The following is a 22788-nucleotide window of genomic DNA, read 5'->3' as shown; positions in this document are numbered from 1 at the left end:
GGCATAAATACCCAACCCGGCAACCCTGGTGAGTGGAATGTCCCTGGATGTCTCGGAAGGAGATCTGGTTGATCTGGGCCGAGACCGCGTTCGGCAGTCGTCTGAACGTTGTCCTGCAGTGATGAGGTTGTAACTCTATGATGAGTTGGCGTTCAACGAGTAATTGGGGCCGGAAAGGGACTCTTAGGAGCCGCAAACGGCCAACAACCGTTGTGGTCCGCTCCTCCTATAACTCTGATTGGTTTCCGGGATTTTCTCCGCGAAGCCTCACCTTGCGGGGAAATCTCGAATGTTTTACACGCGCCCGTCGACGACCCCCTGAATCTAGCACGAAGTGGCCTCCCGTGAAAGCATTGTGAAGCCTCGTGCCGAGTTGTTGTCCCAGATTCTCAGCCGAACTACTGCGTCCTAGACATGCTCTGGGAGCGGTGATTGGGTTCGACTGGGCAACCTGGCGATCGTCATGGATCTTAAGGTCACCCCGCAGGCGGCCACTCCTGCCGGCAAGCTGCACGGCTTCACAAGTGTTCTTTCCGATAAGCTTCATCTGTTAGAAACCCGGATGATAGTGTGTGCTTGGGTCGAGGGCCGAAGAGTGCGGAGCTTTCGGGCCCGCAATTGGGCTTGCATCGATGCACCGTCCCGGCACACAAACGGTGCAAAGAACGGCAGCCGGACCGATCTCTGGCAATCGACCCGGAGAGAATCCATTAACGTGTTTGGGCGCTCAAGGTCGGCAAGTGGGACACAAGGTTCAAGACCACGATGCAGCATAAGCAACAAGCGCCTCTCGGTTTCCTCTTCCAGCCTGTCTCTAGTTAGTCTCAGCTTAGTTGGAAAAATGGTCTCAACGCCGGCGACGGGAGATACAGCCGGCCTAGGTTGAATCTGGCATTGGCATGCTCGCGATTGACGATTTGGGCAGGTGAGTTGGTGCGCTAGGCAACTGGACAGCGAAGAATTCACCGCCCGTTCGAGCCCAGACCGTCAATTGAAGCTTCGAATGCCGACAGACCGATCGCGTCGGACCCTTCGACCCTTCGGTTGCGTGTTGAATGACGTTGTTGGCCCTTTGCATTGGGCCGACCGATTCAGTGACCACCAGCACTAGGGCGGTGGGCGAGTTGAAAACAACAAATGTTGGTCTTCATCACGATCTTCAATCGTGGAAGCCGAAAGAAAACGCGCTCAGACCCGAAATGCCGGCATTGATTGTTTCCAATGTGTCCCGGTAAACGGAATACGATTGAAGGGTGGGGGCAAGGAAGAATAGAAAACAAGAAAGCTCTGGAAACCAATATTCAAGTCAGTTGCGGCAGGCAATTGCAGGAATTTTCAGGAGGTTCTTCTCCGGACAACCTGACGATCCCCGCGGCATGATACACCGGGTGGATAGCATGGGATTTCTTCAGATCGAGATTTGAAAAGTCCATCGGAGTTTGCCCCGCCCACTCAGAGAACCCCGAAGGTCGTGCGCGGCCTAGCATTAGTAAACCAAGATGATGGGTTGCAATAGTGCGGCTCCCGACGGGGTGACTCAGGAACAGTTTGTAATGCCAGGTCGAGGAGATAGTTCCGTCGCCCAATGATGGCGCGTGTGACGTTGTGCTGGAAGATCTTCACGGGGGCGATAAAGCTCATGTGCTTGTTTGTTGATTTTCGAGACAGTACGTGTGCGATGGAAAGCTCTCCGAAAGACCTCCATTGGCAGGATATGTGGCTCGGGGGTGCTGAATGTGCCACATAGACCAGGGTATTCGCCACTCAAAGCCACAATTCTTGACTAACAGGGTGGAAAGCTCCAATCATTTGGCACGTTCGCGAACTCGGGAAACGTGGACAGTTGCTTGGCTGCTCTGTGGAGGGTGGCAGAAAACAGGCGAGTTGCACAACTTGCGTGGGATGATGGGAGCAAGAGGTGGGGATGCCACGGGAATGGGAAACACCTCGTGGAGCGGTGTCTTGTGAGGGGTGTCTAATGTGCCTGGGAACACTGGAAACACTGGGAACACTAGGAAGACTGGGCACACGATTCCATTCCAGTGGCATGTTGGTGCGTGAACTGGTGCCGCCAGAGCTGGGCCATTGAGAAGTTCCCGGCCGATCAGCCACGGGCTCCCCATTCCATCCATTGCTTGGTCAATGTCCAACAATGTGTGGGGAAGAGACTGACCGTTGAGAGAGGCCGACGGTCCGGATGGATCTCTGGGCGGTGGCGGCCCAATGAGTTGCGCCATCGTGCCCGGAGGTTATCTCCGGGGCCCCTCCTTTGGCACGACGAAAGCAGGACGTCGAGATGGCGTTGGAAGGACATCAGTCGTCATTGTACAGTGTTAGCTGACAAGCTCCTGCCCCTCTTCCAATTTCTGCCTCTGGAACTGTTCCATGTGCTTTTGGGCCGTCCTAGTGGCCTGGAAGTGGCTTGGTCCTGCACGGGTACGCGGTCTTTTCAAGCGCGGCACGGCATGTCTAGTATCTCGATGAGGGATGCCCATCCACAAGCCCCCTCGGCATTGTGGCTGCTCATGCTCCTCGACCTTGTTGAGATTCAATTGTGCTACCTGATTGGTCCCATCCCTTGTACTATGCACGGTATCACTCCTCAAGCCCAGGTTCGATCTAGTTGGCAAAGGCCTGCCTGTCCACCACCTGTTGAGCTACTGTCCTGCCTGTTCTTGTTTGTCGCGTTCGTCCCAGGCAAAAGACCGGACTTGGAGTCCGGGTCCTGCTCCCCGCGAAAGACTTGTATAAAGTACCCAGGACCTCCTCTTTTCGCCCCCTTCGCAATGCCATATATATATGTTCGCCAATCTACAGACACACTAGCCTGGGAATTAAATACTGTTTGATTTACATTTACAATTCCTCGAGTACTCCATTTCATATCCTTGGCAAGAAATAGAGCACGGCCACACTCAGAGCGACGCTATTCCGAGCCCCGAACCTAGCCAACCACATCCTGACAGGCCAAGATACCCTGGTAAACCTTGTCTGCCCCGGCGCAACATCACAAGCCACAGAGCTCAGCAACCATGGATTCAGGCTCAGCAGGTGTGAGTGTACTTCAAAGTGGGTTGTCGAGCAGCGCACTTGACAAACTGCTCTCTGACTCTTTCGCCAACCCGACAGACGAATATACCACGCAACAACAAATAAAACAACATCAACCGGACCAGCAACAAGCGGATTATTACTTCCAGCGACAACTGAATATCAAGAGAGAGAATGAAGCTGCCAACACTGCGCCACAGTTCTTCGTCGCGCCCTCGGCCCTGACTTCAGCACCCGACGCGGCGTCAATCATTTCCGACAGCACATCGTCCCCCTCGACGCGGAGCTCTCATGTGTGGCAGGACTCGCCCGCGACCAACTCTTTGTTGTCGCCAGTGAGCTCCGTACTATCGCCGCCGAATTCGAACATCAGATCTCCTCCAGTCGACCCCTTGATCATTAACCCCGAGCAAGAGACGAAACCCCTGCCGGCAGCAGCAATCGAGTCGCCAAAGAGGCGGCGCGGCAGACCTCGTCTCACAGAAACCAAGACACGAGCGGCAGACGCGTCAGCGACGACCACATCATTTACAGGAGCGAAAGTGCAGAAGAAGTCTGCGGCCGCGCGACGCGCTTCGACGGCATCCGCGAGCGGCGCCGACGACGCCAAGGCTCCAAAAACCACCGAAGATAAGAAGAACCGCATTCGCGCCCGCAACAGAGAGGCAGCGTACAAGTGCCGGCAAAAGAAGCAGAAGGGGATCGAGGAGCTGCAGTCGCAGGAGGTGGTTGCGGAAAATGTCAACAAGAGTCTGCACGCGGAGGCTTCGATGCTGCGCAGCGAGATCTTGATGCTGAAGAACATGGTGCTTCAGCATGGTGGATGCGGATGTTCTTTTATCGAAGAGTATATCTCGGGCGCTGCGCAGAACTTGGTCTCGTCGAGTATGGCGGCGAATGCGACAACAGTCAATGCAGGAGCAGTGATGAACAACACAGCATCCGGAGGAGATTCATCAATGGACTGGGACATGTTCGACAATGAAGAGCGCAAATCCGAAATATCAGCACTAGGTTCCGACGATGGGTTCTCGATGCTCGACGATGCCTCCATCGCTCATGGCGGCAGAGCTCAATCGCAGGAGTTCATGATGGCTTAGGAGGATGAACGGAGGAGAGGAATTATCGACTTGCGCCAGCCCATCTCATCAGCTTGGCAGGTCTTCAGAGATTCTTGAGGACAAAAAGCAGCGAAGTCCGGAAGGCCGGCAAGAAAAGTTTGCTACCAAAATCACATCTGTAGCTAGGGCGTTTGGAATTGCGACATTCAGCGTGGGCGTCTTGGAGAAGATTGTTTCTACACAGGACCAGGGCCTCATGGCTTAGCACTGGGATATGAATTAATGAGATCAATGACTTGAATTCTGCGTCCCTCCATCAATTGTGCTTAACTGGCAATCGACCAGTTGATGTTATCTATACTGAAATCTTCGGCGGTGCTTGAAGCCGCCGCGCCGGACGACGGACCATGGAGACCCGATCAACTCAATTGACAACCGTGAACGACGGCTAAGCGGCGCAGACGCTATGGATACACTCAACGAACATGGTGTGTCCTAGGACCGCATCCATCTCTGTCAGCCAAGTGCAGACGCGCTACGCGAATCATTCGAGAGTTTTCGATGGCAGGTCGCCGCGGGGAGTGGGATAACGAATACTGCCTCATCTCTCGTGCGGCACTTGGGGCGCGCGGGGCGCGCGGAGGCATAGGATAGACCCGACAGATTTCTGTTTCGGATAGGTTCCCATCGCGAACACCATTTCGCAATAGCCCTATGAAGACGCACGTGCTGAGTCGTCGTTCACGAAAGGGCGTTCGATCGTGTCAGTTGGACTGGTGTGTCTTGAGGGACTTGAAACCTCGAGTAGCTCCGATGCCCGAGCAGATAACACCGAAGGCTCGCTCATACCAAGGGCTACTGAGTTCATCGTCAAAGATTAGATTTTTTTTTTTTTTTTTTTGTGGTCTGTCTAGACGTGATTTCTTCGCTGTTCTCGACTATTTCTAAGCATACCTAGTATTCGGTCCATACTAGGCATCCCGCTCGGAAGTAGGTCGAGTACGGCTTTCATTACCGCCACATCAGTAAAATAGACTCGAATGTTTCTTTTCTTATCCAACCTATGTTCTTTCCTGTTCGTTCGGACAGCGGAATCATAGTCCGATGTCCAGCCGGCTGTTAAACGGGATGCGAGCTTTTCTGAGTCGACGGGTCGGCACCGTCGTTCTTTGAGCCGGCATTTGCGTGTTCTTTCAGATGGCCCAGGCGATCAGACGAAGCCGTGAACATGCGGAACAGGCACGACTCGCGATCCAATTACGTGCTGTTCACTTAGCTTCAAGGTGTTGCCAGTGGGATACATCCAATGAATGGACGTCTGAGTCCGTGTTCCAACCCGTCCAAGCGCTCGGCCTTCTGGTGTGTGCCTTCAGACGTGCGCGAAGTCAAAACCCGGCCACTACTTGGGCCAACACTTAGGTAATGGGTGCAGAACCAACAGGTTTTCGAGTGTTGGAGATGGAGGCAGCCATCAGAATTACGAGTTGGTGTGATAACACGAAGTACACTGACACCATGACTCCGCCAAGAGCTTGCTAAGCATGTCAACGCAGATCATCTCATAATCACACATGTTGTCGTTAACATTACGGCCACCGGTCGTCACAGTCGCATACAGCAGGGTCCATCTCCACATTTCACCTGCAGCATCTCAGCATGTGTTCGACAAAATGGTGGTTCCATCCGACATCTAGACCCCGCCCCGAGGGTATTTGGATTCGCCACCATGGCGTCCCCTGGACCAACAATCCCACGTTTTGAGTGGGTACGGAGTAGCACATCATTCTGCAAGGACCTTTCCATGTCAGTTCCCCGAGCAGCGGGAGGAGTAGGGTCGCTTTAAGCTTTTTGGAAACTCCCAAGTGCCGCGCCACGAAACTCTGACAGCTGGATATGGACTCGTAAGGTGAGACGCGGGCTACCGCTCAGCGGCAGCTCAAAGTTCACGAAACTATCATTGGCCGCTTTATCATTTGCTCTAATACTCTACGACGGAAGTATGCTGCCGTTAGCGGAACTTCTATCCGCCCTCAGTCGGTATACAGTGGTGTAATTGATGGAGGGCATCCATCCTCACATGTTCGGCGAATCATCCCATCTGACTGTGCCATGTGCCCTCCCATCATCTTGGGGCTGCCAAGCGGCTTCGATTTGCCATGGGATTATGCGACCAAAAGCCTTGCTGGACCTAGGTGTTTATGAACAGTTGGCTTTTCCAATTCCGTGTGACAGATTTGCTGACTTTTGATAAGCGCTCTGTGATACACCCCTATCCTATGCAAGACACATGGCATCGTCTACTACATATTTCCGGACGTTGATCATTCCCGTATTCTCCGCTCAATCCGAGCTTCTTGGAAGGTACATCCCAGTACCCGAAGAGTTACCTCTAGCGAGACAGCCCGGCAAACTGTGCCATACCTGCGGCCAAAGGCTTTGAAGGTTTCTATGTGCGTGGCAGAGGCAAGGAGTGGCCGAGGCGGACAGCTCCTCATCAGGCAATATCCTTCACCAGGCGTAGTTTGTGTCCGCCCCATGGAGCTCCGTCTGTTTCTCCCCTCCCAGTCGCTAAAGTCTAAGCTCGAGGCATCATGGACGGCTCTCAGAGGAATAGACGCGCCTAGTGGATCCAACCTGTTCTTGATTAAGGTGCAGTTGCAAGGTTTGGGTGGCCTATAAGCCTGTTATCAGCCGCTCTCTAACTAGTCTTGCAGTTCCCAATGCCACCCCATTCCGCTCCGCATACGCCATGCGCCAGCCCGGCAGCCACGCAGTAGTTCCATCGGCGGCATCATGTCGACGCCAATACTACCAGTCTACTTCGAGTTGAGCTGGTCGATCCTCAGCACCATCGGCGCTGCGAACGTGTTCTTCGGGCTCCTCATCGTCGGGATCACGACCTTTTCTCAGATCACTGTGGTACCGATCATCTCATCCGCGGCGGGAGCCATCGCAAACGGTCTTTGCTACTACGCATATTATGACGAAGGGTACGGGTTGAAGAACAAGGCCGCTGCTTCAGCGTTCGGGGATCTCTTCTGGCTGGTTCGTCTTTGGAGAAATGGAATAACACCGTGGACCAAACTAACGAACGCGGCAGATACAGGAGGTCGGGCTGTCGTTTTATAGCTACGTGCTCCTGCGCAGGATACTGAAGGATCGGGGGTGGATGATCTTCAACAGCCTATTTTGGATCATTATCGCCGCCCTCGTTGCGCTCCGAATCATGATCGCCACCTCACGCATCAGGTTCATTCTGCGAGGAAACACGAATCTGCAGAGCACGGTGAACAATTTACACATCGCCTACTTCGTGCTTATCGCAACGCTAGAATGCGTAAGCGCTTTCTTCTTACTGAAGACGTTTGCGGAGGTCAAGTCGACGTCGATCCGAGCGGCATTGAAGGGCGGTCTGTTCAAGTATCTCATGAGAAGTACGGAGGTCCGACTTGCAACGCTTGCCATCCTCGGGACGATGAGGGCCATCACGTACTCATTTCAAATGACGGCTCAGAGCGCGACGAATGCCGCAAGCCAGTTAGATCGATTTGCGTACACGTTGGAGTGTTTATTTCCTGTCGTCATGTTGTAAGTTGAAGGTTTCCGCGCCGTGCGTGAGATTTGTCCACTAATGAGAGGCATTCAGCATCGATGTACTGGCATCCAAGCTGGTCTTCACAACTCAGGTGTACGATCCGACTTGTCCAAGTCGCCCAGTATTACGAGGATTTACTTCGGGCAGGAAGCCAGAGGACTGGGATCCGGCGACGCAGCAAAGTGAGAGGGTGGTGGAGGTCCGCGGCGGCAAGCGGACGAGTTCGCAGGTGAATATACTCAGCAGCAGTGGACATTCGAGGTCCGACGTGGATCTTGAGCGGATAGAAACACCAAAAGCTCTGGGAGGAATCAGCAAGACGGTCGAGTTTAGTGTATGGCGCTCTGATCCGGTAAATCAGCAACGGCCGATCCATGTTATGACATCGCCATGACAGGAGTCTAGGGTTTCGGGGGCAGTTCAATGATACCACGAGTCTAATGAGAAAACATTTCACATGGCCGCAATGACCCTCATAGTCCAATATGTTCAATGTACGTCAAATTTTGATGTCGTACTCTGCGGTGTGATGCAAACACTCGGCTGTAATAATACCAGCTGAATGGTACGCGCTAGGAAGCGCCCGAAGGACCAAATCAGACGAGATGTAGATCATTCGGTTGGTGCTGGCATCTAGAAGGGATCCATTGAGCCAAGACTAGCGGGAGAAACGTCTGGCTTCTTCAGCGGAAGATGGCCGTAGGAATGAGTGAAGGGTATTTGGAAACGGCGCCAGCCGTGCCAAGCGCCACAATTGTTTCACGAGGTCAAACGGGCCTGTGCCGGGGCAGAATAATACACCAGACTGCACACCCTACCGGGTTTAAGAGGTTTGGCTAGAACCAATAGCCCGGTTCCCGTCAGCAGCCCGTATCCGACGGGCGTTCAAGCACTTGGCATCTTGTTGATGATTGAAACAGAACCCACAATGGGAATCTCGTACTGACATTGAAGGGTATCTCAAAATGCTAGTCATTACTCATTGCTTGAACCCCAGGGCGCATAGCTGAGCACGCTCATGTTTCGGACTGTGCCCTGCCTCTCGTCATAACCCTCCATATCGTGATAAGCCATACCGAACTGCTGACCTCCGAACATGTCCATGCCCGGTTGAATCGTGGGTGGTTCCGACGTAGCATATGGATCTATCCCAAACGTCGATTGACAGGCCTTCTCGGGCCCTTGCGACTCTGCGGACGGGACCTGGGACAAGAAGTCGAAGTTGAAATCCGGGATCGCGGGGTCACCGCCGAAAATCTCCAATGGGTCTGGCATCTCCGGTGTCGTGCCGGCAGTGGTCATCGTCGACGGCGACGTATCCGTCGCGGTGAACGAGACGAAGTCAGAATTCGAAATGTAGCCGTCGCTTGGTGACGGCCCTTCGGTGTCTCTCTCTTGAGTCTCGATCTGCTGGTAGCTCTTGAACAGTGAGAGTTGCAAGTTGCGCGCGATCTCAATGACCTTTTGCTTCATTCCTTCCTCGACGAAGCTGAGCTGCTGCTCGACTTCTTTTTCGAGCTGCCGGCGGACCTGCGTAGGGAGTTCGCGACGGAGGTAGTCCTCGTATCCGCCAAGATTCGTCTGGGCGTCCTCTGTGTTGTAGTCTGAAGCTCGTCAGTTGTTGCGGTCCGTCGGTAAGGAGGAGATATTTGACTTACATGGGGACGGAATCTCTCGCTCTCTGACGTCTGGGAAGAGAATGCTGTAGACCTGGGCCCACTTCTCGGCTTCGGTGAGCTCTTTACCGCTGGTCTTCTTCCGCGACCGAAGCTTCTTTTCTTGGTCTTGGGTGATGCCGTCCAAGACCTCCGGTTCCTTGACTTGGCATGGAGTAGGCAAGCGAGCATGGGCTTGCAGGTCCGATTGAGTCTCAAACGGCTGAGAGCAACGCGGGCATGAGAACTTGGGGAGTGAGTGCTTTCGGTATATATGCTCCCTGTATCGATTATTAGCATCTCGTCTAGCGGTTGGGATGGCAAAGACCTACTTGATGCGATGAACGTGATCCCACCCCGGGCCACAGCAGGGACGCTGGTTCTTATACTTGCGTGGGTTGTGCTTGAAGAACGGACAAGCTAGCTTCGCACCGCTGACTTCGTCCTCCTGAACCTTGGGAAGCTTGGCGCGAGGCGGACGATTCCCATTTCCATCACCATCCTTTCCTTCTTCGTCTTCGTTTCCGTTGTCCTTGTCATCCAATCTGCTGCGCTTTGATGCCAAAGATCTCCTCTTGCGACTCTTTGGCTCTTGTGTGTGGTTGGTCGCGGCTGTCCCCAATTGCAATCTTCTTCTTGCTGAATGATCCACCGCGCACGATCGACTGAAGTGGTGATCGGAACGTGGTCTTTGTGCTACATTGTTATCGACTGGAATGTCCTCGGTCAACTGATAAAATACCGCATCGTCCTCGGATCGCATGTCACTATATGGCATGGCTAATGGGTGGTGCATTTGTGCCGATGCTCGTAGTGCAACTCCACCTGGAGGCTCTTGGGCCGATGATTCGCTCCTCCTCGATGAAGCCCCAGATCTTCTCCCTGAACTCGGCAACGATGCTGAACCTCCGCGCTCGAACCTTGTGCGTAACCGCTCACGTATCCGCTCATCCTCTTCTTCGGCTGCCACCTTACTGGCTGGCGCCGGTGAGTCGACATCAGAGACCAGCGAGGGCAATTTGAGCCGTCTCTCATTCCTGAGCTTTGCAGAGCTTCTCCTTTGTTGTACTGGTGCCTTTGGGGACTTATTTGAAGGAGGTAGATCCTCTTCTACTACCTCGTAGCTTGTTGAAGCAGCAGGCATGGGGGGTGGCCCCCCTACAGACGGCGGACTTTCACTGGGTTCAAAGTCGAGGTCCAATACCGTCGGCGGGTATGCCATGAGCTCTTCCACGGCTTCACCCCCTCGGCTAGTTGCCGCCTCGGATGCGGCGGCTTCTCCAGAGAGGACCTCCTCATCGTCCTCGTCCTCGTCTTCCTCTTCCGCTTTTTCGAGACCTGATCCTCTCTTCTCTTCCTCTCTTTCTTCCGCACTCTTCTTCTTGCTTCTCTTCAATAAATTTGAGAACGAGAAAGACTTCGCCTTGGGAGCGGGTGGTGGAGGAGGCGACGCCAGCACTGGCATCGTGCTGTCCCGCTCATCTTCAGCAGGTTCCTCCGACAAAGAAAGGGTTCTCAGCGCAGACTGTGTGTCCACTGGTCTTGACGAACGTCTGAGTTTCCTGGGCTCATCCCGGGATGAAGCTAAGTTCGATGTTGCAGTCGACGAGGTACCGACCAGAGACTGAACGAGAGACTCTTTGTGGGTTTCTCTGTCACTTCTCAGGCCTTCTCTGGTCGCTCTGAGCCCTCCCAGCTTCGCTCTTTTCCTCTCGACGTCTTCTGCTCTTTCTTCCTTTTTCGAAAGCTCCGGACGTTCAATACTGCTTTGCTTCTCATGTATGATAGTGTAGCTTTCTGCTGCCTTATCCGTGCCTGAAGTTTGACCAGAGCCAAAGGCACCAGTCAAGGGTTTTAATGGAGCGAATCCCGTTGGGACTGGCATTGGAGCTGTGAATCGAGGAATTAGGGTTGATTTCAGGCCCTCGGTCATGGGTTGAGGTGTCCCCAGTAAAGGAAGACTTGAAAGATCTTCCTTCTCCTCCTCTCCTTTCACCTTCAGCTTGACATCAAGCCAGTCCATGAAGGATGTCATGACACTGTCGACCATCATTCGCTGTACAGTCTTTGAAGGGTCTTCGTTTCCGTCAGGGTCTTCATAGTGAGTGCTGGATGAGCCCTCTTCATTGGAAGAATCCTCGTCCTTGACGGCTGTTTCACTAGGTGTGCTGGCATTGAATGCTTGAGATGTGGCTATAGTTCCGTTGTCGGAACAGTGAGGAACAATGTCCTCAAAGCGTGGTCTTCGATATTGCTCTTCGAGTTTTGTCTTCGGACTTTGGGCCGACTCGGATTGGCCAATTTCCGGATGCTGTGGTTCAAAGCTCACGAATTCTGGGTCGAAAACAGAGAGGTCCGGGCCAGCATCTTCAGCTTCAGGGCTGATATCTGTCGCATCGGGTGAGCCATTGCGGTTACTTTCGTCGTTGCCTTTCGATTGTTCGTCGTGAGGGACCTGGGCCTTGCCCTCTTCTGGCGGGGGGCCCATGATTGTCGTTGCGTCCCTGGAACGGGGTCAATGGCGGGGTAAGCAAGCAAAAGTGGCGCCAAGTATGACGGCTGTGAGCCCAGTATGAGCATCTAGTATCGGAAACCAAACGATGCTACGCTTCGGTTCGTGAAAGATTGTTAACAGCTGGGGTGCAGATGTGAGTGAAGAGAGGTTGACAATGTCAGGGGCAAGCGGCTTATGAGTGAGGATTGAGCGGCGCGAGTTTTACGCCGCTGCGCAAAACTCGGGGGCGCATTGCGGCTGAGGGGACCCACTTGGCCGAGTGCGGGGTCTCCACTTAATTTCCACGCCGTTGCCCGGCCGTGCGGTGCAGCTCGTTGGTCCGAAGGCATGGCACCGATCCGTCTTGGTGATGCGCCGTTTCGCAAAACATGTGGACGTGAGATTTGTGAAATACTGTGGGAGTCCAACGAATATTCCAATATTCGAGGCCTGTATAATTAGCTCGCTTCAAGGCCCATTTGAAGCTTCACGGTTCATCCCAAGTCACTCGTTCACCGTCATGGCCAGCAACACAAGCACTGCCTCATCGTCATCCACTCTTGAAGGCTACAGGTAGGTAGCTTCCCTTACGCTTCATGATTTCGTGAAGCCTGGACTAACAGTAGCAAGCGGCCAGATTCTCAGCGACATGGAACATTCCATCAGAATGAACATGTTCCTGGACGAATCAGATGATGGAAGCCTCAGAGTGTTGAAGATGTCTTGTCCAATAAAGCCGGATGAAGCACCAACGCCCAATCCGGAACCATGCCATCGCTTGACGCAGTATTTGAATGGCTGGGAAGAAAGATGGAGGGACGCAATACCTCAATAGTGAAATAGAGGAGAATGCGAGGTTTTGATGGCGAATACGCGGATGATTTACATGTGTAACGAGAAACAGAAAGCTTCCCCGAAAAGGGTCTAATGGGGAAATTTACAGAGAGATTGGTGGGGTTCAACCTTGACGTTAGCGGGTCGTTGTGGAGGACATGTTCCCAAAGGGCGCCATCATGACGGCAAGTTATGGGGCAGTTTGACACTGGGGCCGCTGAAGGGCGTCCCCTCTAAGGCGTCTTTGACACCCTGCGGCGCTAACAGGAAACGTCTTTTAAGCTGGAGGGAGCCACCGACCACGCGACGGCTGGGAACAGAAGGAACGAATGGGATTTGATGCTCTTTCCTCGACACAAAGCGCAGCTGCTACTTTTCGATCGCACTTTCCAACAATGAAATTTATTAATCAGACCCGGAAGAATTTGATCCGATTCCAGTCATTCGAATGAACGCCCGAGGAGCACCTCAATCTTGGAAGAAACAACACCTCACCGCCTTCGGCCTCCCACGTACACCGCGACACAACACCAAATCGCTATCGTCGGAACCTCACCCGTCATTTCGGCGTTGACAGCCGATATCTTCAACACGCCCGACATGCCAGACACTGCCCCGCGATCCAGCAGACGAGCGGCATTGATATGGCTCTACAGCTATCTCGACCCCTTGGCCCTGCACCTTCGACGAGGAGAAAGCACTGGATCCGGCTAGACTCTCCAACAAGCTTCCCCAAAAGCTTCGTCAACAAGTCCTCGACAGCAGATATCGATTGAACCGGCCCAACCAACAGTGGCGACAACCCCCGAAGATACCCTGCGACCTGCTCTTCTGGGTGGTCTGGCGTTATCTCCTCGCCAATGACCAAGACGAACCCCCAAACACCCCAAGACCTCCCCGCGCCATCTCATTCGACAGAGCCCTTGTCTCCCAAGATTGATTGCCATTTAGCCTATCCGGCCACTGCTTCTGGAGTGGGAGATGGCTGAGCTGGAAGTGCTTCCAAAGAGATAAGACACAACCACCGCTTGGCTGTCTTGGCCCTTCCCTCGCGGTATATAAGAACTCCAAGCCACCACATCAGCCCCCACGAAGACGCCAGCTGCTTCTTTCATCGCCCTGTAATTTTTTTCCAGGTGCAACCAACAACATCTTCTGCAATCCAGCTGGAGACATTCACAACATCATAGAGACGGGCCAACTAGCATATGGTAGGTGAAAACACTCGTGGTATCTTGATTTTGCTAAGAAATGACTAGACGGGAACGTGTATGTTCCGGCAGGCACCCCTCTAATGGATGGTGGGCGGTCCTGCATTACAATGTACATGGAATGGCAAGTTGCCATGGCCCCGGACACTGAGCTAGTGCAACCCGGAAGCCCTTCTTTTTCTCGTTCAAACAACCATTCTCCCGTTTACCAGACGTGGTTGATGGCACGTCTCCACGCGGGCATCGCAGCGATCTTGGCACGGTACGCGTGGATCTCGTCCCAGTCAAGCTCACGACGGCCAGTGTCGACGTCCATCTGAGAGGTGCGGAGCCAACCGGTGCGCTTCCAGGCGAAGCCACCAACCCAGAAAAGGATAACGACAGGGAGAGCGAGGTACGACTTGAAGAAGCCTTCAACGCCGTTGAGCTCGCTAGTGCCGGGAGGGGCGATGGCAGTGTAGAACTGTTCCTCGGTTAGCATTTTGCATTCATTAACAATAGTCGAGAACACCATACCTGAGCAGCAAGCACAACGAAGCAGAGGAAGAGACCGATCCAGGAGCCAGTGACACCACCAATAGCTCTGAAAGGGATCTCGTCAACGGTGTGGCCGTGGTAGGCCCACGCCTTGCGGAAACGGATGTGAGCGAGGCAAATGGAGCCCCAGGTGAAGACGGCGGCGAGACCCGAGAGCGCCAACAGCCAATCAAACACGACGGGGCCGGAAGCGTTGAGGTTGACGTAAGCCAGGGGGCCGAAGATGAGGATGGCGATGACAGATGGCATAGGGCGGCCAGACTTGTCAATGTAGGTGAAAATCTTGGGTGCGTAGCCCTGCTGAGCCAAGGCAGTGAGGGTACGCGATCCACCGTAAACACCAGACACACCAATCGACAGAACGGACACAAGGATGACAACGTTCATGAAGTGATCGAAGCCCACGAGGCCAGCGTACTTGCCGACAAGCACGAATGGAGAGGCCTTGACATCAGAGTACGAGGACTCAGACAGCAGGGAAGGGTCGTCAGAGGGAATCAGCAGACCGACGAAGAAGAGGCCAAGAATGTAGAAGAGGGTGATACGCCAGAAGACCTGCTTGATAGCACCAGGCAGCGATTTGACGGGGTTCTTCGCCTCGGCAGCGGCAAGACCGACCAATTCAGTTCCAGAGAAGGAGAAGGCGGCGGTAACGAAAACAGAGCAGAAGCCCTTGAAGCCGTTGCGGAAGGCGCCGGGGTCATACCACAGCTTCGCGCCTTGGTAGGTGTTGTAACGACCACTGCTGGGGCCACCGCCGAGGACGAGGACGAAGCAGATGATCATAAAGATGACGGTGGCACCCAGCTTGATGCAAGCTGACCAGAATTCCTCCTCAGCATATCCGAGAGAACCGAAGATGTTGATGATGATGATGGCGACCAAGAAGACGGTGATCCAGACGGCGACGCTGGTTTCGCTATCCCAGTATCCGATGACGAGACCGCAAACCGTCAATTCGAGAGGAAGAACGGCAGCCCACTGGAAGACGTAGTTCCAGCCCATGGCGAAACCCCAGGAAGGATCAATGAAGCGAGTCGAGTACGTGTAGAAACCACCAGAGACAGGATACATGACAGCGAGTTCACCAAGGGCGTACACTGTTGCGGCGCGTTAGCTTTTGTTGCGCGATGCGAAAGATCCTTCTTCGACACTTACCGACGTTGAACATCATGATACCAACCAGCAAGAAATCAATGAAGAGAGAACCAGGACCCTAGGAGATTCGTCAGCGAAAGAGCGCAACATCATCTGTCACAACAAATACTCACGCCCTTGCTCAGAGCGCCACCGGAACCGACGAAGAAACCAGCACCAATAGATCCACCGATGGCAATCATGTGCAGATGGCGGGTGCTCATGGCACGGTCGAGCTCGACGACGCCGCGGCCATATTCCTTCTTCTTGAAGGACTCGGCGTTCAAACCGTTACGGGTGGCCCAGCTCTCCTCGTGGATGTCGCCGCGGATGGCATTTCCACTGCCGCTGTCGTATCCGGGAAGGCTGCCAGAGGCCTTCTCGTCAGCCTCGAGCACCTTGGTGGGGGTGACCCCGTCTGAAGACATGATGATGATGTGTCGACAAGGCTTGTATCACTCAAGGCTTGCGAAGGGTGAACAGACTCGATTGTCTGTTGCAAAAACAAAGATTACGGGAGTGAGACCCGAGTGGGATGAGAAAAGGAAGGAGAGGGATACCGCACGATCTCAGGGAAGATGGGACGGGGGGAGGCCAGGTCTTTTTGAAGGAAAACAGAACGAGACAAGCACCGGCGCGCAACGACTAAGGGTTCTTGTCAAGGGCGGCAAGCGGATCAGTCATGCATGGAAGGCCGCTAGGTTGTGGTCCGTTGACGATGGAGAATTACACATGGGAGAGAAGAGGCGAGGGTCTGGGGCTGGTCTTCTGATGAAGCCTGTGTCTTGCCGGGCCTGCCCCCTCTCTCTTTCGACGGGCGAGAGACGCAGATCTTGGCGTGGACGGGCATATGGCAGGCCATCCTAGACAACGACCCCGTTACTTGTCGCATAGTATTTTGTGGGATGGGGGCGATTTGGCTTTCGGACGTGCTCAGGATACGTACCCCGGGCTGCGGGAACCAGAGAAAGCTTCACCGGGCGTCGAATCTAGAGCTGAGGTGAGTTAGGCGGACAACTATCCGAGGTGCATGGCGCGCTAACGAGGGATCCAGGCGCGGGTACGAAGCTCTTTTCGGCTGCCAGGAGAGGTACCAGAAGCCCTGCCTACGCGACAGCCACAGTCAAAGTCGCAGCAGATGGGGGGTTTTTTGAGACGACGAGACAGTCAGACAGACAGACGCACGCCTCCGGGTGACAGGAGGGGGAACATGAACGAGGGACTCGGGAGAATGAGGACCATGCAACTGGATTGGCAATCTGCTCTCCAGACTCTCCACCGGCAGCGCCCCATCCGGGCGATTGAATATTTGGAGCGTGCAGATAGCGCTGGCGGTGCTGGTTGGCCAATGGGCAGGGTGTCACTTGAAGCCGTTAGCAAATGGCTCCGAAAAAGTGGCCGCCCCTCCCTTCGCCCACTGGCGCTGCCTCCTCAACGTTATCTGAGGATCCAGTCGGTCCTCGTTCCCTCGAACTTGGGTGTGGAAATGGAGCAAGTGGAGAAGCGAGCACGAGTCTCTGGGACTGTCTGACTGGGTTTGGGCAGCGAGAGGGAGCCAGCCAGAGGTCCACGTCCAAGAAGTCTAGGTCCCGGTCCAGGACGCTGGGGACGAATCTGAACCGCTACCCTCTGGCTGGGATGTCATTTGCTGGTTTATCGACCATCATGCGCAACATTGCTGGACCACACAGACGTCGATGAGGAGGACGAGGCTCACTAGGCGGAAATCTCTGTCGACAAGCCACAAGCTTCTGTGCGGCTGTTGTCCAAGGTTGCAGCGGCTCTTCGGAGCTGGGCATGGCACCTACGGATAATGGCAACTCCCTCTCGCGACCTTGCATCGCCAAGCACAGCTGGCTTGTTGGCTCAACCTGCTGCACACAGCTGGCTGGCCCGGGTATGCATCGATGCATGCGTGGGTGGGCCATGGCCGATCTTGGCCGCCCCAGGTTTCCCTCACCCTTGCATCACCCCCGACGTCGTGCAGGAGACGGAGAACAGGGTCAACATCGAGGTCGTGGAAGTGCTAGCGTCGGGTTGACGCTAGCTGTCACGACCACTCACGCTCGCGCTCACAGCCATTTGTGCCATTGCCTAGCTCTCCCGCGCAGCGTCATTCTTGTTGATCCTGGCCGGCGCGGTTCCGTGTCTTTTCCAGCTCACACGGCAGGTCAGGCGACAGCCACAGGGTCTTTTTACACTAGGTAGTTCAGTGCGTTTCGTTTCGAAGACGGTGCACTCTTCGAAGCCTGGCGCCTGGGAAGCAAGTTCTGCAGTAAAATGCAAGGGAGGGTGGGAGATTGGGTCCCACCCCCTAGTTGATATCTCTCAGTTGCAACGCGGTGTACACGACAGCACCACGTCTTCGCCGGTGTATGCCCTATCGCAGCTATATCTGTCGCATTCATCACCAATTGCTGACCATTTGACATCAAAGATCCATTCCGGTAGTGATCTTACCAGTTCGTCGGGTACCGCGGCGTGGGATGCACTTTTCTGGCTGACTGGTCGTACGGGCACCTCTCCATCGCGATAGGGCAATGACAGAATTTCGGTCATGACGTCTGGTGATGAGCTGATGCTTTCCGATAGGACAGAGACACGGCCGGAACCATCGTGGACCGACCTGACAGGTGGCAATGCGATAAGGGATTGGTGGTGTTGGTGCGACCCGGCTCATCCCATTTGCAGACTTGTTTCGAACGTGCCATCAATGCGGCTGCTCAGCGTTCTCGGTGTGGCAGACACATGAGCCATGGTGGGTTGGGGGATTGTCTGCCCCCTCATTCTCGGCGCCACCAACCTGCTGTTCGTTTGCTCACCAATCCTGTCGCCTTCACCACACCAACCACATCACATTATGGCGCTATTCTTGGTTTAGCGGCAGGTATCTAGGTGCCGTCGCGAGCTAACAGATGGATGGCATGCAAATCCCAGCCATCATTGCTTCATGGGCAGATTAGAGCGTTCGATTCAAGCTTCTAGCGCTCTTCTATCGGCCCTGTGTCCAATCTCGTGTCGCTGCATCTCGATTCGTTAATCTGAGGGTGATCAGAGCTGCCCTGAGACTCCCACGAGTCGCACCCTTCGAGGCATATGTGTGAAGTCATCCAGCAGCTTGCAGCTAGCTGCAGCTTGTTGGTCTTATCTATGGTTCCGATATCAAACAAACGGAAGTTCGAGACGGAAACGCTTATCTGCGCAGGAGACCCAGGGACCAGAACCACTGGACCACAATTCATGCGGAGCCGTCTCGACTTTGGGCTGCCAGACGAGACCCCAGTCCGATGCCCACCGTTCCGGAGTGCTCCCTGGAAGAAGCCCACAATAATTGGGGCTAACTCGGGGAAACCCCCCCAAGAGTGTTAGGCGCCAGGCAGTTCGAGGACATGTCGGTCAGCCTGGTCAGGGGAGACTTTCCGAGGATGAGGCCGCGAGCGGGCAACTCAATGGCTATGGCCAGTGAGGAGCTGTACATTTGGTGCGCAGCGCGTCACACGACTCAGTTGCCACGGAGCGCGATGCCAGTGAACAGGGGCGTCGGACGGACTGGAAGTTCCTGGGAAGCACCCAGTCGAAGCCAGCGTCGATGATTTTGGCTCATTCAAGCTTTACAGAACAGCCACGTTTTCGCTGATGGCCGTGTCTCGTCTTGATATCTCTCGAGTTTCTAACTGAAAAGGCGGTATTTCCGAATGACTTTGTGTCGAAACGCAAAAGCTACCAACAATGGTCCATGTGAAAGGGGATTGAGGCGTTCTGAGCTCAACGCCGGGCTGCAGCGCCAACGCACCTCGATTGTCGCCGTGCCGGCAGGCAGTCGGACCAACCCACACTGGCGCGGCGGCAGTCCTGCGAGACCCGTATTCAAGATTGGTTCGACCAAAAGACACTCGAAACGGCTGTGAGCTCCTTGATGGCATTTTGGCCACAAACGCGCACGACTCTGTCGTCTGTCATGCGAAATCAGCGACGACAGGGCCGACGTAGCATCACAACGGCATCTACCCAGCGGAAGGATTCGCATCCCGTCAACGTGAAGAGGCTGAGGAATGGGCGCTATTGCGACCCCTACATACGCGCAAGTTGAGTTGCACGCCGGTGCCCCGAAATTCGCGAGTTGCTCGTCAAAAACCCCTCGTCGCATGTGAAGAACGAAGCTATCCCGCGCCGCCGTGTCATGATTCGCGTTAGCGGCGCATGCCTCTCAAACGAACAGGTAGCGGACACTTTTCCCCTCACGTTGCTCCAATCCACGGTGGTGGATTAGCATCCTCTGGGGAAGCGTCGCGAGGTGCTCATTCGTGCGCAAAGAATTTCTCGTACGTAACAGCTTGCGTTAGGCGTTGGCCTCTGCTTCCTCGGCTCTTATCTCCCCAAACTGTGGACACCTGGGATGGGACGAGGGTCGCTTGCGTTCGGACTGACCGAAGTAGGTGACAGGACCCGCTACGATGTGTCTGCAATCTTATGTCGACCGCGCGACCCCTGGGGTCCATAATGCTGATATCGGAGGTTCTTGGTGAAGCAGGCGCTTTCGACCACTGCATCCTATCATGAGGTGATCTACATCCGACTCCGAAGACATCGCGAGGATGGCGGCTAAGGCGCAGAAGACGTTTTCAACGGGGGCTAATGAATCGCCTGGCTGGACGCTTTAAGTTTGACGCGGCCACTGATATCTCGGCCGCGCCGTCGTGAATCTCTTCAATTGTTTTGGATATACAGAACAGAAGACATGTCGTTGACATGCGCCGCCCCCAGAATCTCCAGCTGAGAGATAGGCGCCGCCGTAGGGCTGCCCAGAACTTCCATGCGTCGAGAAAGAACATTCCGACATCTTGGCCCTGCAGTCGAAGCTGAAATGCGAGGCGACCGTGGTCCTTGACCATGACGCCGCCCTGCTTTGCCCTATCACTACCTTGCCGCCGACGCCGCTAGACTCTAGGCAGAGGAATGCACACCCAGTCTGCCGAGGGCTTGGGGCCGTCGATGATCACCCGCCGCGCAGCGCCTGGCATGGCCAAGGGCTGCTGCGCTGATAAGGCACGATCGGGGGTTCAGGAGGTTTTTCTCTTTGGCGTCTTCGCCCTCAAACTCCAGGGCTGAACGCCCGCAAGACAGGCGGCAAGGCCGTCTCGGGAATCGGACAGGACGGCTTGGCCGTTGGCTCCTGGTCCCTGGGTTGGCTTCAACGCGATGATACAGCGGCTTCTTATCTCTGGATGGGCGGCCCGAGGAGTGCCTGCATTCCAAGCTTGGCTCCTATCAGCGGCGGCTTCGGTTTGCTGTGCTTGAAGGCAGCTTAGTCACCCGCCGAGACGGGAAAAGGTTGAACTGTTGTTGGAGATTGGTCAGTCGCCAGCTCTGAGATGGGAAGATTGTGTGGTCTTGCGAGTGACTGTGCCGCAGCATACCTGCGCGCGGCGACTTGGTTTCCGCAGAATGAGAGGCCTCTGTGGCAGCAACCGTCAAAGGGTCGCGTGAATCTGTGGGCAGTCGTCAGCCAATCTGCCAGCGTTCGATATCACGCCAATGACATTCCACACGTGTGCAGAAAAGGCGTTTGGCCGCAAGCCACTTACCTGAGAGCTGAAGTACCTAGCCACAAAACACGTCCCCAACGGGAAAGGCCTCGTCGCTCATACGATGAAGCTGACGAGTCCTCTCTGCATCCTGCGACGACTTTTGGCATGTTTTTGGCGACCTCTGAGAGCTGGCGTCCTCCGTGCGACCGATGCATATGAACTCACCGACGTCCGTTTCCCCAGACTCTGCGCTCTTGGCATCAGTTCAATTGACACATCGCTTCAAAGAAAGAGCCCATATTACCCCGCGTAATCCACGTCTCATATAGCCACGCACGCGGTGAGGTATTCCCCAGACGCCGGGAGCTCCATCAATTACAATTATTACTTGAGAAAATCCTCTCGTGGGCATTTCATTACGTACGGCCGCCGCAACCCGTCTCCACCGGCCTCGTGCGTCGTGCGCCGTGCGTGCGGTGCTCCATTTCTCCAGTTTTTCTCCCCCGCGATCTGAGCCAGAGCCGAGCCTGGCCGCCGGCCGCACCCTACCACCCCAAAAACAGTTCTTTTAATATCAGAAAAGAAAAATATGGATCCGGGGAAGGGGAATGTGATCGGCATGACGAAGGTGCCGGATTTCGAGCAGAGGCAGAGCGTGCCTGTCGAGGGGGAGGACCAGGACCGGCTCGACCTTCCTCCCCCGTACGAGGCGACCGCGTCCACACCCGCATCCACCGCGGCGCCTGCCGTCACGCCGCCAGGGTCCAGCAGCCCGGCGGGCTCGGTCAGAGAGGAAGATGCGGCGTTCCTCCCGCAGGGAGGCGGGTACCAGAGGACGAGCCCGATGAGCGTCGGGGGGAGCAAGGACGAGGAGAGGTGGGAGGCAATGAGGGGCGAGCCTGGGTGCTGTTTTAGCGATGGCGCGGGTTGCTGTTTCTCTGATCGAGGAGGGTGTTGCTTTTCGGATCGGAGCGGGTGCTGCTTTTCGGATCGCGGGGGGTGCTGTTTCTCGGATACCGAGGGGTGTTGTTTTTCGGATACGAAGGGATGTTGCTTTTCGAGCGGGGAGGCGGCGTGTTGTAGTTCTGGACCGAGGCCTTGAGGGGTGGTTTGGGGGTTGGGTGTGAGCATGGCGTTTGGATGGGATGAGGAATGGGTTTACGTCTTTTTGGATGGGCGTTTCTTGTGTCTAGGCATCTGGGACTTTAGACTACCTAGATTACTAGGCTTATACGTATATCAGAGATCGATCTCACCCAGTATCGGGGGTCGACCACTATGAATTGACGTTCTTCAAAGAGATCCTGCAAGCAGCAGAGATCTCGGTTGATGACTGGTTGTGAGCTGTATCGGACCTTGCGCAACGAGGTCTATCGCTTGGAGAAGTCGTAGTAATCTACAGTGCCGTCCGGGGTCCCCTTCGCCGGATGATTATTCGCATAGCCGTATATGCCATGTCCTCGGAGCGGGCAAGAACACAGAGATCGAGGCCCTCGTGCTGTAGTTGATGGGACTGGCACTGAGAACAACGCCGTTGTCCGTCGATCAAAAGGTCACGAAATTGGAAGATATTTGCTGCCTGAAACATGTGAATCTTTCCACTAAGTGTACTTGATATAGCGATGGGCTTGGTGCCTATGAAATTGCCTGCTTGGGTGGCCTTCTCGAGGCACGATATGTGTGCC

General features: G+C 54.8%; 5 protein-coding genes across 5 annotated transcripts; 3 read left to right on the top strand and 2 right to left on the bottom strand.

The window, feature by feature from the left end:
* Positions 1-3032: 3032 nt before the first annotated feature.
* CGCS363_v013996 (Transcription factor atf21) lies at positions 3033-4151 on the top strand (the record flags this gene model as incomplete). Its single annotated transcript, XM_036645845.1, has 1 exon — positions 3033-4151. One exon carries the CDS (start codon positions 3033-3035, stop codon positions 4149-4151), a length of 1119 nt encoding a protein of 372 aa, XP_036488595.1.
* Positions 4152-6905: 2754 nt separating this feature from the next.
* On the top strand, positions 6906-8101 carry CGCS363_v013995 (uncharacterized protein; the record flags this gene model as incomplete). Its single annotated transcript, XM_036645844.1, has 3 exons — positions 6906-7157; positions 7213-7700; positions 7759-8101. The coding sequence occupies 3 exons, from the start codon at positions 6906-6908 to the stop codon at positions 8099-8101; spliced, it is 1083 nt and encodes a 360-aa protein (XP_036488802.1).
* Positions 8102-8682: 581 nt separating this feature from the next.
* On the bottom strand, positions 8683-11850 carry CGCS363_v013994 (uncharacterized protein; the record flags this gene model as incomplete). Its single annotated transcript, XM_036645843.1, has 3 exons — positions 8683-9311; positions 9366-9643; positions 9695-11850. The coding sequence occupies 3 exons, from the start codon at positions 11848-11850 to the stop codon at positions 8683-8685; spliced, it is 3063 nt and encodes a 1020-aa protein (XP_036488594.1).
* A 2256-nt stretch (positions 11851-14106) lies between these two features.
* On the bottom strand, positions 14107-16003 carry inda1-2 (Amino-acid permease inda1; the record flags this gene model as incomplete). The annotated part of the gene is made up of 4 exons (XM_036645842.1): positions 14107-14364; positions 14418-15538; positions 15597-15654; positions 15710-16003. The coding sequence occupies 4 exons, from the start codon at positions 16001-16003 to the stop codon at positions 14107-14109; spliced, it is 1731 nt and encodes a 576-aa protein (XP_036488805.1).
* Positions 16004-16480: 477 nt separating this feature from the next.
* On the top strand, positions 16481-16729 carry CGCS363_v013992 (uncharacterized protein; the record flags this gene model as incomplete). The annotated part of the gene is made up of 2 exons (XM_036645841.1): positions 16481-16575; positions 16630-16729. The coding sequence occupies 2 exons, from the start codon at positions 16481-16483 to the stop codon at positions 16727-16729; spliced, it is 195 nt and encodes a 64-aa protein (XP_036488597.1).
* Between the last annotated feature and the right edge of the window lie 6059 nt (positions 16730-22788).

This window comes from Colletotrichum siamense (genome assembly GCF_013390195.1).
Source record: "Colletotrichum siamense strain Cg363 chromosome Unknown KSG_Cg363_contig10, whole genome shotgun sequence".
Classification (NCBI taxonomy): Eukaryota; Fungi; Ascomycota; class Sordariomycetes; order Glomerellales; family Glomerellaceae; genus Colletotrichum; species Colletotrichum siamense.
This window is presented reverse-complemented; position numbering and strand designations above follow the sequence as displayed.